Source organism: Sapajus apella, unplaced genomic scaffold (assembly GCF_009761245.1).
Source record: "Sapajus apella isolate SASKATOON/1434 unplaced genomic scaffold, GSC_monkey_1.0 scaffold14, whole genome shotgun sequence".
In the NCBI taxonomy this organism is placed as follows: Eukaryota; Metazoa; Chordata; class Mammalia; order Primates; family Cebidae; genus Sapajus; species Sapajus apella.
In genome coordinates, this window is record NW_022436954.1 from 18,068,827 (window position 1) to 18,085,413 (window position 16,587).

General features: G+C 49.6%; 2 protein-coding genes across 7 annotated transcripts in view; both read right to left on the minus strand.

Moving 5' to 3' along the window:
• Positions 1-240: 240 nt before the first annotated feature.
• Positions 241-16,587, minus strand: part of PRDM11 (PR/SET domain 11) — a 78,739-nt gene continuing 62,392 nt past the window's right edge. For 5 of the 6 annotated variants that reach the window (XM_032283521.1, XM_032283519.1, XM_032283518.1 and 2 more), the window contains 3 exons: positions 9,500-9,687; positions 4,530-5,156; positions 241-3,371 (listed from right to left, as the gene is read on the minus strand). In XM_032283521.1, coding sequence (XP_032139412.1) covers positions 1,207-3,371; positions 4,530-5,156; positions 9,500-9,687 — 2,980 coding nt within the window. In that variant the 3' untranslated portion in view covers positions 241-1,206. The remainder of the gene's footprint in view (positions 3,372-4,529; positions 5,157-9,499; positions 9,688-16,587) is intronic. The other variant, XM_032283523.1, reaches the window with a different exon arrangement.
• LOC116555081 lies at positions 14,205-16,196 on the minus strand. Its single transcript, XM_032283524.1, is given in 2 exon segments — positions 14,205-15,907; positions 15,909-16,196. Coding segments are annotated over 2 exon segments (711 nt in total). The 5' UTR covers positions 16,176-16,196; the 3' UTR covers positions 14,205-15,463.

Below are 16,587 nucleotides of genomic sequence, written 5' to 3' on the forward strand. Positions count from 1 at the left end.
GAGACACATTCTCCAGCTTCCTGTGACCATGGGGCATGTTGTCAGCCTTGTTGCAAAAGAAGGACCACATCTCTAGAGGCTCTCATTTGAGTTATGCAGAACTCAGGGCACAATTTGCATTGATACCTCCTGCCACTGAACTTTAGCAGGCATTTCTTATTAAAGGAAAAAAAAATTATTAAAGGAAAAAAAAATACCCTCAACACATGATATGATTATAAAGACAGAGTATAAATAATTCATGTAAATTGAATACATACTTTTCATTTTACTTTCTTTTTTTTAGCCAAAAATCACTCCCTTATAGGGGCCTGGACTTCTTGGCTCTTCATCTCCCCAAAAGCCTTGGATCAGAATGGAATTGTATTGTTTATTCTCTACCTCGTAAAAACAGGAATGCTAAAAGCTCACCCCTTCTCCCTTTCCCAGGATTTCAAGCTCGGCGGTGAGGCAATCTTGCCTTCAGTATAATGGGTAATATCGTAGTTTCCAGGGGGCTGGAAAGAAGGGATCCACATCCCAGGATGGACGAGGCAACAGAGGTGAGGTGCGGCGGTGTCACAGTTTGACCGACACTTTTGTTTGTAGGACAGTGAAGGAACCCTCATCAGGAAATGAATGAAAAAAAAAAAGATCTCAAGCTGAAGTTAGACGGGGAGGGAGAAAGGTCAAACCCCCCAATCCAGACACACAACTCACCCCGGCTTAAGTCTGAGACCTTTGACCAGAATGTCAATGAGGAGGCCAAGGACCTCCCTCCCATCATAAAATCAAATGAAAAAAGAAAAGGCAAGAACATAAACCCAAACCCAAAGCCCCGCCACCCGCAAATGAAAACATAAACAAAACGAGCTACCTAAAGGTGATGACAGAGACCTGTCATTTTAGCTTATGCTGTTGGTGGACAGTAAGTTGGGAACACAGGTGGCCCCAGCACGTGCTTCTGTGAGTGAAAATGAGTTGCCACGTATGTTGCAGCTGCCAAATTTTGTAGACAAGAGTCAGTTTCCAATATTTTTCCTTTCTGAAAGCTCCCAGTGGCTTCTGGTGGATGCGTCACCTTGGTTTTTAAAAATTTTCAGTGTGGGTTTTTATATATATATATATATAATATAATATAATATATATTTATATAATATATCAAAGCTTATGAGTATAGATTAAAAAAATATTCAATAGCTTCGTGAACTCTGCAGCGCCAACTCCCTAAAGGTCGGGGTAAAACTCCGCCCCGTGGTCCACGGTCTGTAGCGCTGGCTTCTGCTCCAGCACGGACATCCTGCTGAGGACCTCCGCGGACAGTGCATAACTGTTCCCCGACTTCTCCTCAAACCAGCTGTCCAGGGCTCGCTTGGCATCAAAATTGGCAATTGGCGGTCCGTTTACAGCGATTGTCAACAGGTCGCTAAGTTGCTCCAGGGTCAGGCGGGAGCGGTGGTTTTTGCGAACTCGCTGGAGGGCGTTGCGGCCTTTCTCGCAGCAAGCGGTGGAAGTGGGGAGGACTTTAAGAACCTGGATGATCTTGTTCAAGAGTGGAAACCTCTGTTTGTACTTGCAAATGTGGCTGATCAGGTCTTTGAAGCCATTTTTGGTGTAGTAATCTGCCTTGAGTTCTCGCCATTCCATCAGCAGACTGCCCCGGGGGTCCAGCCCTTCCCTACAGATATCCCTGGAAAAGGTCGGGATGGCCTCCAGGTGATCAAATATCTGCACCATATCCTCCTTGCCATAGCTCATCAGCTCCTCACTGCTCCTGGGCCAGGCAGCCAGGTCGAAAACCTGACAGGCCTTCACAAAGATCCGGCTGCGGGAGTCGAACCTCTGAGCCAGGATGACCTGGGTCTTCTGGCAGATCTTCTCCCTGATGGACTGGAACTTGGCTTCAGCCACCCTGAGGTTCTTCATGGCGATCCCATTGAAGCTCTCTCGGAAGTTCTCCTCAAACTCCTGCAGGTATTCTCCCGGGGAGTCAGCCAGCCGGCTGATCTCCTGGATGGCCTCCTCGATCTTGTCATCCACCTGGGACACCAGCAGGTACTCGCCCTGGAAGACGTAGGCCAGGCGTGAGAGCACAGCGATCACGTCCAGCAGGAAGTAGATGAGCTTGATGGACTGGTAGTCCATGAGGAACTGCAGCAGGGCCAGGGCGATGGCCGAGGCATCTGCCCGCTGGGTCTGGCTGCTGACCTCCTTGAGATGAGCCACCACGTCCAGGTAGTCCTTGATAAGGGCATTGAGGACGTTCTGCTCGCCAATGATCCACCGCACCGCCCGGATGTCCCCCAGGAACTCTGTCTCCTCGCAGAGGGTGGCCGCCGTGGACCGCAGCTCGCACATGAGGCGCGGCGAGTAGCGGTAGAAGCTCAACAGCTGCTTCAGGTTGTTCTCCAGCTCTTCCAGGCATGGGAGCTCCTTCCCGCTGATGGCATCCAGGATCTCCAGGTGGGGCCGGTGCACCATGAAGGGCAGGCACAGCAGCCAGGGCAGGGTCTTGCGGATCGTCATGAACATGCTGGCCCGGAGGCTGGCTGTGATGTTGGCCCCATCTACACCCAAGCCCACGGTTGGCTTTTCATCCTGTAACCGGATGCCCAAGGCCGAGAAGGCCCGGTCAAGTGCCTGGAGATAGCTTTCTGTGCTAGAGAACCCCAGCTCCTGCAGGGACAGGAACTCTGTGGCCGGGGGCCCGTCGCTGCTGGTGTACTGAACATAGACAGCCACCGTGTCGGCCAGCAGGTCATCGCTCTGTCCATCCAGGATGATGCTGAGGCAAGGCGACTGGCGGATGCGTTCCACCAGGTCTTCCCGCAGGGCCCGGGCGATGTGATGGATGAGGATCTGGCAGTCTCCCTCGTTCATGTACTGGTCCACCACCTTGAGCTCACACTTCCTCAGCAGCTCCGCCAGGGGCCGGAAGTCCAGGTAGGGCCTGCCCTCCAGGGCCAGGTGGTAGGCGGTGTTGAAGAGCAGGGTCATGTTACGACACATCTCCTCCGTCTTCTCCGGGTGCATGCGGAGCTTGTACAGCTGCAGGCACTTCTTGTGCAGGTTGCTCTGGCTGTGCAGTTTGATGGTGTGAATCTTAAACTGCTTGGAGCCGATGATGAAGGCCGAGGTGCGTGAGGACTGCACCGTGTACTGGCGGCAGACGTGGCACCACATCTCATTGAGGGTCGGGGAGTACCGCAGGAACCAGAACTTCTTCAGCCATTCCTGCTTAAAGCGCCGGATTCGGCGCCCGGTGGCAGACGACATCTTGGAGGGCTCATCCGTTGCAGTCATCATATCGTTGGAGACAGATTCATCTGCTGAATCAACTTCCTGGTCATCGTCCTCCATGATGGCAGGGCCAGAGACCATGCTCTCTGAGGCTGAAAAACAAATGGGAAAGAAATATTTATACCTGGTGGGAAAAACAGGCTTTCCAAAATTCACAGGAAACACTCCTGAAAGGTGGGTGCCACACCGTGGGAAACAGAAGTCCGTGGAAGCCTATGACAGATTGAATTCCAGCCCAGAATTAGTTTATGAGCACTCCTGCTCGCCCATGTGACTTTTACTCTCTGTGAATTGTCCACGGTGGCCTTCTGGTCCCCCAGCCAGGCTCCAAGCTGCCTGCCCTTGCCCTCCACGCGTGGGTGCTTGAGGGATCTAAATGCCCCCTGTCAACTGGATAGCACAAACTAGGAGAGTGGATCTGATGGAGGGGGAAAAGCACATCACACATTCTAAAGTTACATATCAAGGACTTGGGATTCATTTGCCCTCCACTAATGTGAAGAAAGGCAGGTTGGATATGGCCTCAAGTGATTTCAGGATCAAAGTGCAGTTTAGTTTAGAGGCATGCTTTGAATACAAGAAATACCTCATTCTCAGCTAAGGGATATAGTTAAAAGAGGAAGCGCTGTGAAAAGAGTCTCCCTCAGCTGCAGATGTGAACTAGAAAATCTCCCTAGCTGTCGATCAACTCTAGAGATCCAGGCAGCCAACACACTAGGGCAAAGCCATGCAGGTGAATGGGCTGGATCCCCTCACTCTCCATCCTTCTAGAACTCCAGGCAGGGGAACAGGGACCATGTGTGGCAGAACAGAGATTCAGGAAGAGAAGAACAAGGCCATGCTCCTGGACTAACTTTGGGAAGCCATGAGATCTTTCCAGTGGGACACCCTGCTTGGGACTGAGGAGAGAGAGAGACTGGGTTTTAGAAGTTGGGCTTTGGGGCAAGACACCAGTAGGACCACCAGAGAAATGCAACAGGTCAAGAACACAGCACACACCCCTTCTGCAGCGGAACTTCCTTTATTGACAAGGAGGATACAAGGGCAACACACGGAGCCCCTGGCAGAGCTGCCGATGGGCCTGCCAGAGGCACTGAGGACCTGGGCTCCCACCCACAGAGGTGGCCACCTCCGCGTTACACTCCTCAGGTCTCCCGGAAGGTGGTTTCCACAGAGAGCTTTAGGCTAACCTCCACACGGCCCACTGAGTGTTCTGCCCTCCGACAATAATCTCAGCCAAGACAACTTACCTGCAGGGTCCGAGAACTCTGGGAGCTCCAGTACCTGTGGTGGCAATACAGGGGGCTCAGGAAGTTTCCCAGACTTAAGCATGTCTAATTCTGCCTGGAGCTCCCGGACCTTCTTCTTTAGGCGAATACAGTTAGGGCAAAAAGAGGTGGTGGGAAGTTCATGAGGGTCAGATGCAAGGGAGGCCTCGGCGGGACTGTCGGCCTTGAATGATGAAGGCTCCTCTTCTTCATCTTCCAGTGGGCCTGGCTCTTTGGAGACCCCCTGGGGGACCTTCCAGTCCCCCTCCCCCTGGGTCCGGCCTACATTCTGCACACCATGGGTTATGGTCGTTGCACGCCGACTGTAGGCATCATCCTGGTACTTGGGGACTTTCCTGATGACCAGTGAGGTGCTCAGGGCCAACTGGTGGGCTTCCACCTTTGCAGATTCCAGTGAGGCCTCCAGAACATCCTTGAAAATCAGGTCAATTTTCTTCTTCTTGGCTTGGGGTTGTACGTCCCCCTCATCAAAGCCACGCTTGTAGGGACTTTTGCCCTGTCTCAGCACAGGGAGATGGATGGGACCCCTCAGGTCTTCTGGGTTATCCAGAACCTGCTCAGACTTCTCCCTCTGCAACCTCTTCTCTCCTAGGAAGGAAAACCAGGCTGTAAGGAAGTGGGGAAAACCCCCAAATTGGAGAAACCAACAGAAAACAAAGCAGGCCTCCTGTTAGGTTGCCTGACACATCCCTCCAGCTCTGGGCTTGTGGGGCAGGTGTTGCAAAGGGGTGAGGTGAATCACTTGGTGGACCATAAGAGGTAGATTCACAGGACCTGAACAGTGGAAAGGCCTTTTATAAAGATAGTTTCAAAGAAGCCTCATATCTACAAGCTCTATGGTTATAAGTTAAGAGAAATCTGTAGGGGAGAGTAATTGAATGGTCTTTGCTATGACCCTAGAAGACAACATCCCACCCAATCACACTGGGTGGTGGGAACATACCTCAGAGCCAAGTGAGTATCAATTCCCCCAACCTTTGTAGCTTCCCCCAAGCCCTAGAAATGACAAGATGGCTGCTTCGACTTGGTAAAAGGTAAATGTGAAACACCATAGGCCTCACTCCTTTCTCCTCCCTCGTTGCTCTGGAGACAGCCCACTTAAGGCAAAGTCCATCCTATGGCAACTGTCCTTTCTAATTCTCCCGGTAATCAGCAGACTAGGAACATGTGAGAAAGTAAGATCTGAACTTCTTTGGTTAGACTAAGGATGGAAGAAAGGGGATGACAAGGAGACCTATGGCACTGAGGGCTCCAACATGGTTGCCTCCAACAAAATAAAGGACAAGGTAGCCACAAGGACCCAAAGCAGTCTGGAAATACAGCCTGATTCTTTAAAATTACCAACATAGTTTCATAAACTGCTACAGAAGTGCTGATGCTTCCTGGTGAGAGATGCTAAAAAGGCAGAGGAATCTCTTCAGTCCTTAGAGGGTCCTGAAAGCAGCCTATGGAACTCAGAAATCTCAAAGGTTTCCTAGACCAGGAGCAGGAGCCCTGGGTGATGTGTCCCTGAACAATGACTTGAACTAAGCTGTACTTAGGCTTCTGATGGCTCCATTTGCCAAAGGCTTCTTTTCTGTGTGAAGGCCAAGGGTTTGTCATAAGCAATCCAGAGGTTCCATGCCTGGTTTCCCATAGCTGGCATGGGTGCTGTGCCTGTCGCATGTTTGACTCCAGGTTTCCTTTAGGTTACAGCACAAAAGGAAGTTATCTATTCAGGATCCCCCTTTTCTGTCCTCACATGAATGCTTAAGGAACAACTTCACCTCCAAGACTTCTGGAACCCAGGCAGCTCCCCACAGCCTGCACTTCCGTATCAGCTGAGCTGCAGAAAGGGGAGGGACGGAGATAACTTGAGAATGCAGCCTGTTTGCCTTACAGATCAGATGCCTCCCTTGCCCATTGAGAATCTCCAAAAATCAAGGGCCACCTTTTCCTTTTCCCAGGGGACAATCAGGCAGCAAATAGCTGAGGGAGTCGAGAGGTCAAGCCTACAAATCACCAGAGATTCCTCATCATTGTTTGTTGCTCAAATTTCTTAGAATGAGCAGGAGATCTTTGTAGCCCTTAGGCTTCCAGAAAAATCTATGGGCCAAAACAGACCTTTACCTTCATGAAATTGCTTCCAAAGCCTCCATACAATATGGAAAACAAAAACAAAGAAAACCTCAAAGTAAATTAATGACTCAAAGTAGTTCAAATAACATAAATTGTTTGAATGTGAGCTTTAGATGCAATCTCTTCTTAAATGGTAACCACAGAGGAATAGTTTACACTGTCTTCAGGAAGACTTCTTGCAACAACCAATATCTCTACTTAATAAGAACTATTAATTCATGCTCTGGCCTCCATCAGGGTGCCAACCTCCAATTACAAAGAAACCTCCTTCTATGTAAGACCGTGAGTGATTGGGCGTAGGAGATCTCCCTTCCAGAGCAGCACTGGCACACCAATCTGGGACACCACTAAAAGTACCCAGAGTCTGCTGAAGCTACAGGCTACAGAGGCAAACATTAAAAAGCCACTGAGCTCCATGACTATTCCCAATAGTCATGGCTATTCCCAATAGTACTTGGCTTCAGTACCAAGATCACCCACAGCTGTGGAACTGCCCCACTGTGGCTTTCAATTTCCTTCCTATTTCCTACTGCTCAGCCTGACCAGGATAGACACTCTTCCCTCCTGTATCTTCATATGTCTTGATGTATCTCCCTTCAAGTCTGTCTGACACGCCTCCTCTGAACCACTCCGGAAAGCTCACGCCCTTCTCTGAGCAGTCCCCGGTGGTCTCAGGGCTCATGGAGGATGATGCAGCTTCAGGTGCTCTGGAGAAGACCACTGAGGGAAGAAAAGGACATCGCCAATCCAGAAGAATGCAAGAAGGTTATGACCAAGGGACAAATCTGTGTTCTCAGATATGATTTCTCTGGGATTTCTTTTCTTCTAGTGTTTTGATTCTCTGGGAAGCTTCATGGCTGTCTTCATTCATTTCTTCTTTTATCCATTCAACAGACTTATTGAGCCCCTACTATGTATCAGACACTTTTACATGAGGCATCTCCAGAGGTCACATGGAAACCACTGCAGCCTCATCAGGGAAGCGCACCTTGCCAAGTGAAACCAACATGTGCCCAACCCTGAGACCCAAAGAACACAAGAGATGAGTATGTTTACGGGGTTTCCTTTGACTGCCCATCATCTCCAGATACCTTTTACCAAGTCAGGCAGCAGCTGTGCACTCAGTATCCACAATTTGCTTTGTTCTGTTTTGCTTTTAAAGATGGCTTAATTTGAATAGGTCACTCCCACCCCCTTTTCATCTTCTCCCCTCGTATTCCAAGGGAAGATTTATTTCCAATAAGTAGACTGATCAGGAACACAATATGGTGGGGCTTGGGAACAGCCTTGGTTCCTGGCACCAGATACACTCTGGGTATTTGGATGTGTGGTTTTAGTGCAAAAAAACAACAAACAAACAAAAAACAAAAAACAAAACCCTTGAAAGAAGGACCTAACCTGGGCAGGATGAGAATGGAATAAAAAGGTCAAGGGTTAGGGGCTGGAAGTGGTTAAAACTGCTTCTGAATGGACACCCAACCTACCCAGCTTCCCACACTTATGTCACCTTCCCACCTCCTTCCAACCTGCTTCTTTTGATAGAGATTGTTCTTTCACCTCATCTCATTAGGACTGCGGCAGAGACACCAGGAAGAAGCAAGGAGGGGACTGGTTTTGTCTGGAACACCAGATAACACTGTAGGTCAGAACTTAGATCTTTAAGTCAGACCCATGTGGATTAGAAACCTACTTCTATCCTTCCTAGCCAGGTGACCCTGGATGAATCACTGTATTCATTTGATATTCGGTTTGCACATCTGTAAGATGGGTAAAAGAATCCGTGTTGGATCGTGAGTATTAAAAGTTCATAGCTAGGCCGGGCGCGGTGGCTCACGCCTGTAATCCCAGCACTTTGGGAGGCCGAGGCGGGTGGATCACGAGGTCAAGAGATCGAGACCATCCTGGTCAACATGGTGAAACCCCGTCTCTACTAAAACTACAAAAAATTAGCTGGGCATGGTGGTGCGTGCCTGTAATCCCAGCTACTCAGGAGGCTGAGGCAGGAGAATTGCCTGAACCCAGGAGGCGGAGGTTGCGGTGAGCCGAGATCGCACCATTGCACTCCAGCCTGGGTAACAAGAGCGAAACTCCATCTCAAAAAAAAAAAAGTTCATAGCTGAGGGCTTCCAACGATGGAGCCGGATATTGTCCTAAATGCCATATGTCCATGACTGCATCTAATTCTCAAGGCATACTGACAGGGTAGGGACAGCTGCTATGATGATTACACGGGAACATGCAGAAAATCTGCTCACAGGTTATGGGAAATATATCAACACCAGATACTGTAGGTGATTGAAACACTGAAAGGTCATCTCTTCTACTCTTCACTAACTTTTAACCACAGGGGTTCCCAGATGCCCACAGGCCTCTGATGGTGGTAAGAGTGGGGTCCTTGAACTGTTGCTAGTATTTCACGTATTAAGTCAATGTTACCTATTATTGTGATGATGATCGAGGTCATGGCAGTTTGTAACATCTTTTCATCAACTGGAGTTGGGAAAATAGGGAACATTTGGATTAAACATACTTGCTTGGCTTTGGGGGCTTGTCTCTGTCATGATACTGTGAAATGTGTGTGTTAAGGGTTTCTGAGACTATTTCTAGGGGAAGAGAACAAGCTGGGGTGGCCCCTGCCTGGCCCAGAGCTGCTGCTCAGACCTCGACCGTCTGTTCCCTGGAATCACTTTGAGTCTTCCCATTGCTGGCAACTGTATTTCCCATTGGTTTTCTTAGGAAGCCCCAAAAGAAGCTCTCGGGACCTCCCCTGGGGCTCAGTAGTGGGCGCGGTTGGCATGGAGCGTGGCACTCACCTTTGGCAAGGTTGCGGTGGATGGTTTCCTGGGACATGCTGTGCAGGCGCTTCATGTAGTCCTCGCTGTACCAGACCCGCAGCCACTCCCCAGGCCGGATGTCCCTGCACGCCCGGAAGTAGATGCATTCGCTGTGCTGGAAAGCCAGCAGGTTCTGCTCCCTCTCCTCCCGGGATATGACCACGTACCTGGGGGCGAGGGGAGATGGGTGAGAACGCACAGGTCACCTGTTGAGTGACTGCTGGTGCTGGCACAGTGCTGGTGAGGGTTAGAAGGCCACAGGCATGTAGGCCTGTGTGAGCACTGGCAGAGCAGCTGCCCTGTCCAGAGAAGCAGCACCAGCCACACCCCATCCCTGTCCCAACGTCACTGTGTCGTGGGACCTCAAGCACATCTCCAAACCTCTAAGAATCTCTGTTTTCTGAGACTGGATATGACCCCTGTCCTGCCTGCCTCATAGCATATGGAAAATATATCAACACTAGATATTATAGGCGATTGAAAAACTGAAAAGTCATCTCGTCTACTCTTCAGTAACTTTTAACACAGGGGTTCCCAGGTACCCACAGGCCTCTGATGGTGGTCAGGCTGGGGTCCTTCAACTGTTTCCAGTCTTTCACAAAGCCTAGCTGAAATAGCCTATGAGACAAGGTATCCAAGAGATCCATTAATAAATGCTAAAGATGAAAATCTTTTAAAAAATGGGGGGCCCAGGGGAGGAAGGTAAATAAGAGACCACAAAATGTTGACAACCACTGGTTAATCTCACTAAATGATTTTAAGATAAGGAGGCTGAGGCTCAGAGAGGCCAAGTGACTTGCCCAAACTCACACAGCTAATAAATGGGAGATGCAGCTTTGAGTCCTATGCATGTTTCCCACTGTAACTAATGGCTCTTACCGTGGGCATATAAAGCAGCAGCTCAGCAATGCCCAGATAACCTTCAAAGTTCTGTCAAACCCTCAGAATCTATGACCCTCGTGCATTCTCACTGAAACATTTGCAACATCCAGTCCACCACCCTACCCACCTCCAAAAGGCGGAATGGTGCAACACCTGCCGAGGGGTGAAGGTGCACAGATCACAGGGCAAGGGGAAATCAGCTGGTGTTTCACAGTTCTGTGCTACACAAGCATCTAGGAAATCTGTAGGCAAAAATAATTTCTTTCTTTATGTTACAGTTTGTCTCAAAAACCAGGCACAAAATCAAAGTCTGCCTGATTGGTGTAGCTCAGTGAATTACACCTGGATAAGTCCAGGGAAAACAAAAATTCACAGAAGAATTCCAATGGATAATAAACAAATGAAGAGTATTCAGCATCATTAATAAAGGAAACGCAACATAGTACCTTGTCTCATTGGCACAGATTTCTAAAAGACAATATCTTTATTGGTAAAGGTGGTAAGAAAGGTGTCTCCTGTACTGATGTTCCAGTATGAACACTGCAGCCCTTTGGAAAACAATTTGGCATATGGCTCAAGAAACATAAGATACAGATGAAGTATGCAAACCTGGCATACCAATATGCTGACTTGCATCATTGTGTATAGTAGCGCAAAGGCAAAACATTTGAATGTCTAATACTACAGAAATGATTTTGTAAATGATGTTACATTTATGCAATGGAATGCTATTCATCTATAGAAAATGAAAAAAGGTTTTCAAAGAATCTTTTATGACATGGAAAAATGGTGTTGGAATAATATAGTGTGAGAACAATAGGACTGGAAGTGTTTAGACTGTGGTTCCAATAATGCTTTAAAAACAAGCCCCAGTAAACAACTTGAAGGAAATATACCAATGTTTTAACAGTGACAACCCGTTATAGATGGATCATCTTTGAAATTTTGCATACTTTCAAAGTTTCCCTCACTAAGTAACTATTACTGTCACCCACGTCACCCTCAACACACCCACAAAGAAAATAAACATATGAATGCTAATTCCAGTATGAGGTGACAGTGGTGGCAGCTAGCAGCATGGAAAATCTACATTCTAGAGGTCCCAGGGATGGCACCAGCTGCCCCTTATCTATATCCTGCCCTTCTCATCTGAAGAGCCTGGGAGGAGGCTGCTGCCCTCCAAGGATGACCACTGGAGTCCAGGGAACAATCCCTTCTGGCAACAGGATGTTGCAAGACCTCAGAAGGAGTGAGACCAAGGAGGATGGGTGAGCAAATGCTAGCTTCAGCCTTCTGAGAGAAGTGAGCCACAGGCTCCACCATGGAGGTGTGGCTTGCAAGATTTATAGCGCTTAGGTCCCCCAGAATTTACATCTTGTCCTAGATCTGTGTTCTCTATCAGCCCCAACACATACACGTTCTTACCAGCGTCGGACATAAGCATTGCTCTCCCAGAGTGGTGAAGACCACACGGTGATTTCAAGCACCCAGTCGTGATGTTATTAACAAAGGACTTAAGAGAAAGGAAAAGAAACTCTCCTGACTGAGAGAAGTTGCTTCCAATTAATAATTCCCAATCTCAATTCTACAACTGTGAGTCAGCCTTTTCTCCGAATAGCTGAGATTTCTTCTGAATATGCAAAATATTTCTAGTCCTCAATTTAGTGAGATTCTAGGATCTGACATCCAAAAATAATCCACCTTGCGGTTAGCACGGAACAAAACAGAAGTCGTTCCAAACTCCTGTTCCCATATAAGAAATGAAAACCGTTCATTCATCTTTTTTCTCACAAGAATCACTTGAATCACAGAGCACCATGACTGGAGAATACTGTCTTCTCCATTTTTTTATTCCAGTTTCCAAATAGCCACCAAGCTCTAAAAGCTAGAATTATTTCTCTGACATTCAACATCAAGAGAAAAATCTAGATAAGAAATACATTCCTACCTGGGATTTATTTATTTAAAGAGTAACTTCTAGGGTGTATCCAAAGGTTTAGAAAGACTCAAGTCAATTTCTTTCCAACTTTTGGTCTTTTTCTATCCAGCAAGAATCAATATTTGGAAAGTTAGCCTCGAGGCGTTGTATAGATCACAGGGTATTTTCAAGGCAGATCAACACTTATTCAGATTTTTGTTGTATTTGGTTGTTCTGAAACTTAGCATTTGAAATACAATATATATGACAACTCTTGGTGAATCACAACCCATTCCCCTGACAAGATGTGTATGTTATATCATTTTAGAGGTAAAGCTAAATGGAGCCAGCTAGGTCCCAGACCTGCTACCTCTAATTAGATCTTCCCTTTTTACATGTTTTGCCTTAACACCTGCTGGCTTGAGCCACTCCCCAGAACCCTTCTGTCCCCATTCACAACAACCCCTTTATGAAGAACTGTGCCCGTCCCATTCACTACATGGCTGCAGTAAGCAGACGCCCTGTCCAAGGAGCGGAAGGCTGCCAGGAGGTGCAAAATCTATCCATTGTGGCTGAGCAGCTCTTTGCAAGGAGGTTTGAGGTGTTATCAGGTCACTACCTCTTGAGAGAAGGCACAGACAATGTCCAGTGAGGCTGTTTGGCAAATGCTAGTGGTTACTGAGGCATTTCAACTCCAACCCACAGAATTTGGGAACTTTGGAGCAATCAAAGGGTAGGCCAAGGTGCTGCTGATAGCAGTGGAGAGCTCCGGACCAAACCTATCATGATGCTATTGGATTGCTTTTATTCCAACCTCCCTGCTGACCTTGGGGACCACATAGACAAATACTAAGACAGCAATTCTCAGATCTCACCCACTGTATCTTAGCAAGTGTACCATATTTTCTAGCTGGGTCAGGACGTGACTATGGGTTCCAACTCAAAAGAGAACATAACTCACGGGGCAGTCGTTTTGTTGGAGGGGCTCGACTAGGCCAGGTGCAGACATTACTGCTTAATGGGTATCTTTTCAATAGAAAGGAAGCTGCCCTAGGTAGGGAAGCAGAACTAGGAAAAGACAGACCGAGAAGAGGCTGGGCTCTGTGTTCTCATACGCATAGGTCTCTGGCCTAGAAAGGGCTTTAGGTCATGCATCCACCGCCCAGGTGGTCACCTGGTCATGGCTAGAGGCCTCCCTCTCCCCATTCATTTCTGTCACTCACCCAAGTTTCCTCTTCCTGTTTTAAGGTGCTAGCCCCACAATCCCCACCAAAGCCAAGAAACAGAAACTGAAGTCTTTTCCATCCCAAGTTGACAAGTCCTTACTGGCCCTTTTGCTCTGACTTCTGTTTGAGTTTTACGGCTTCCAATTTAGCCCCTTCCCTGCCCAAAAACAGAGAGAGTGGCCAGCCAGTCACCGCTTCAAACTTTGACCCTAGGGAAGAAGGCCCTGGGAAAGGTTTCATGGCATCTTTGCATCTCTGGGAAATTGGGCAGTCCGCCATTTCTCTGGCCATGCTTTTTTGGCCAAGAACTGCAGAGGATGGCCTGGATTTCAAGAGGCTAAAAGTAGGTTAGAACCTTCTAGAAAGAGGATCTGTGTTCAAGACTTGGGGATTTCCTGCCTAGGAGAAGCTTTCTGGGACTGCAGTAAGCCAGGGCAATGCACAGGTGAGGAGGCTTCCTCTTGGTGGAAGAGGCAGCTTCGGTTACTTTGAGAAGCCTCAGATCTAGGTGGGCAGAGCCTTGACAGTGCCAGAGAGACAGACAGACACCTGGACTGGCGGGGAGGGTCATGCCTCCAGGTGGCCCCTGAAGTACACTGGCACATGGACAGCCCCTGACCCTTCTGGAGCCTCCTGACAGAAATGGCGATTGTTTTTTCAGAACTTCTCACTTACTTTTAGGGAGCAAAAGGTAAAATTGACTTAGCAACGCCTCACTTTGAAGTGCAGAGAAAGAAAATATAACTGAGTGGTTTCGTGCGCAGATGCTCCGTCCCCTAAGCCCATGCGTGCCCTGCCTTTCCTCCGAGGGCCTGGCATGGTGCTGGTCCCAGGGAATCTGGGAGCTTTACGGAATCAGGAAAATCAAGGGGCGCTCGAGCCCTTCTCGCCAACATGCTTTTCCTTAATCATCTAACCCCTGCTTTGGGGGCCTTGGGGTTTTCACAGGGAACGAAGAAAGAGAATACACACCAAAGAAAGATCCTGGACACTGGGTGTGTTCAAAGAGTGAGATTGATTTCTTTTTATTGCCATCTTAACAAAAAATACTTCGGAAGGCAACCTTTGATTCCAGCATAGGAGGGCCAGGCAATTCCAGGCAATAATTAAGCCATTGGCTGTTGGACAAGAGAGGGTTCAGTCTGAGGGGAGCAGGAACCCCCAAAGAACCACAAAATGGGGAGACGGAGCCAAAGGCACAGGGACATTACAGTCACCCTCCAGTCTCCCTACGTGGGACAGCTTGGCTTGGATTTACAAGCAGCACTCCAGAAATGGCCTTGGAAGGCACTGGGTGCCACAATCCTCCCAGCTCCCACTACAGCTCCCACTACAGGATGGGAGGGTGCGGGGTGGAGGGGGTGGAGGGCTTGGCTGGAGGGCTTCTGCTGGGGTCAGCTTCAGGCCAGGGAAAAAAGAGGACACAGAGCTGAGCTGCACCCAGGTCAGAGCTAAGCTTGCATCTGCCACCCACCACTTCCCTCTCTAATGCAAAGAACCCAGTTCTCTCCCCACACTCCAACACCAGACATGAAGCTAGAGGTGTGTGTAGCCAGTGCGTAGGCGGCCCGAGCAAGCAGAGGCAAGGCATGCTGGAACCTGGAACGGGGCATGAGCCGTACGGGGTTCTGGATTCTTTTAGAAGCCAGGAAAGAGACTGACTTCCGGCTCCTAAGACCTGGCCCTGCCTCTCCCAGACACTGGCTATAAGCCATAGGGCCAGGGCAGGGTGGGAGAATCACCTGCTACATGCTGAGTGCCTCCCGCTTCCACCCAGGACAGCTGAGGCAGGAGCAGAGATACAGGGGGCAGACGCCTGGCAAGGGGCAAGACCCCTTCTTCCCACTTTTCCAGACCTGGCCTCTGACAGGGGCGCTGGAAAAACCCACACCCTGGCTTCCAGTTCTGGCCCCCTCACTAACTGGTCGTGTCATTTGTCTTATACAGATGATGACAATAATAATGATTGTAATAATACCTGACTTGGCTGGCTCGAGCTGACTGTCCTGAGACCCCACTGAGCCCACCCCTCTGCGAGGGCGAGCAAAAGCATAAAGTGCTCTCTACGAAGGCAAGGCAGTCTTTTCCTTCCTCCCACATCATCCCATTCTTCTCCCCACTCCACACAAGGCAAGCACAGCAGCTGAGCACGCGCACAAGGGCAAGCGGAGGGCCAAGGCGGGCACCACCCCCAGGTAGGGGAGGGCAGACCCCTCCCGGAAGGACTGACTCGACCTGCCCATCAGGCCTTGCCCCATTGAGAAGCAGCAGCATCGGGGCCTGAGAGGTCATGTGTGGGAGGCTGATGCAGCAGCCTCAAGGTTGGAAAGCGGGATTCCACTCGGATGCTCCCCACTGCTGTGGCCCCCTTCCCTGCAAGGCTTGCTGCTACGGGACACAGACCAAGAGGAGAACGATCTCCAGGCCAAGCAAGCATGAAGCAGGTGGCTTTTCTTGCATCTTCAGCGTCCACCGAAGATGAGGGTGCAGGGCTGAATACATGCTCTGTTAAAGTACAGGGCAGTGACCTGTGCTCAGCGAGGAGGTGACAGCGCCCCCAATGTCCTACAAGGGTCATCGATCCTGTTCCTGGACATGAGAGACTGACCCCTGTTGCAAGGCCAGACATCCTCCTCCATGGCTCTTCCTCCTAGTGCAGACTAGCTGGGTTAGAAATTGTGCTTTCTCTTCCGAGACCTGGTAGTCCGTGTGGGGGCTGGTGCTGGGGGAGCTGGTGGGGGCTCTGGCAGGGGGTCTTGGGCTTGGGTGGCCTGGGGAGTGGAGCCCATGGGGGCTACCCCATCTGGCCCCTGCTGAGAGGCCTGAACCCCGTCCCGGATCTCTGTCAGCGTCTGGCACATCTGACCCACGCGGCCGGTCAGCTCAGCCATGGCCTGGCCGATGACGTGCATGCTGTTGGCCATGTCCCGGTGCACGGTCACCAGCTCCTGGCAGAACTGCCGGAACACCTCGGTCTGCTGGGCATGGACGTGGAGGAGCTGCCAGTCAAGGCCCGTGGTGGGTGGGCTGGGGTGTGGCCG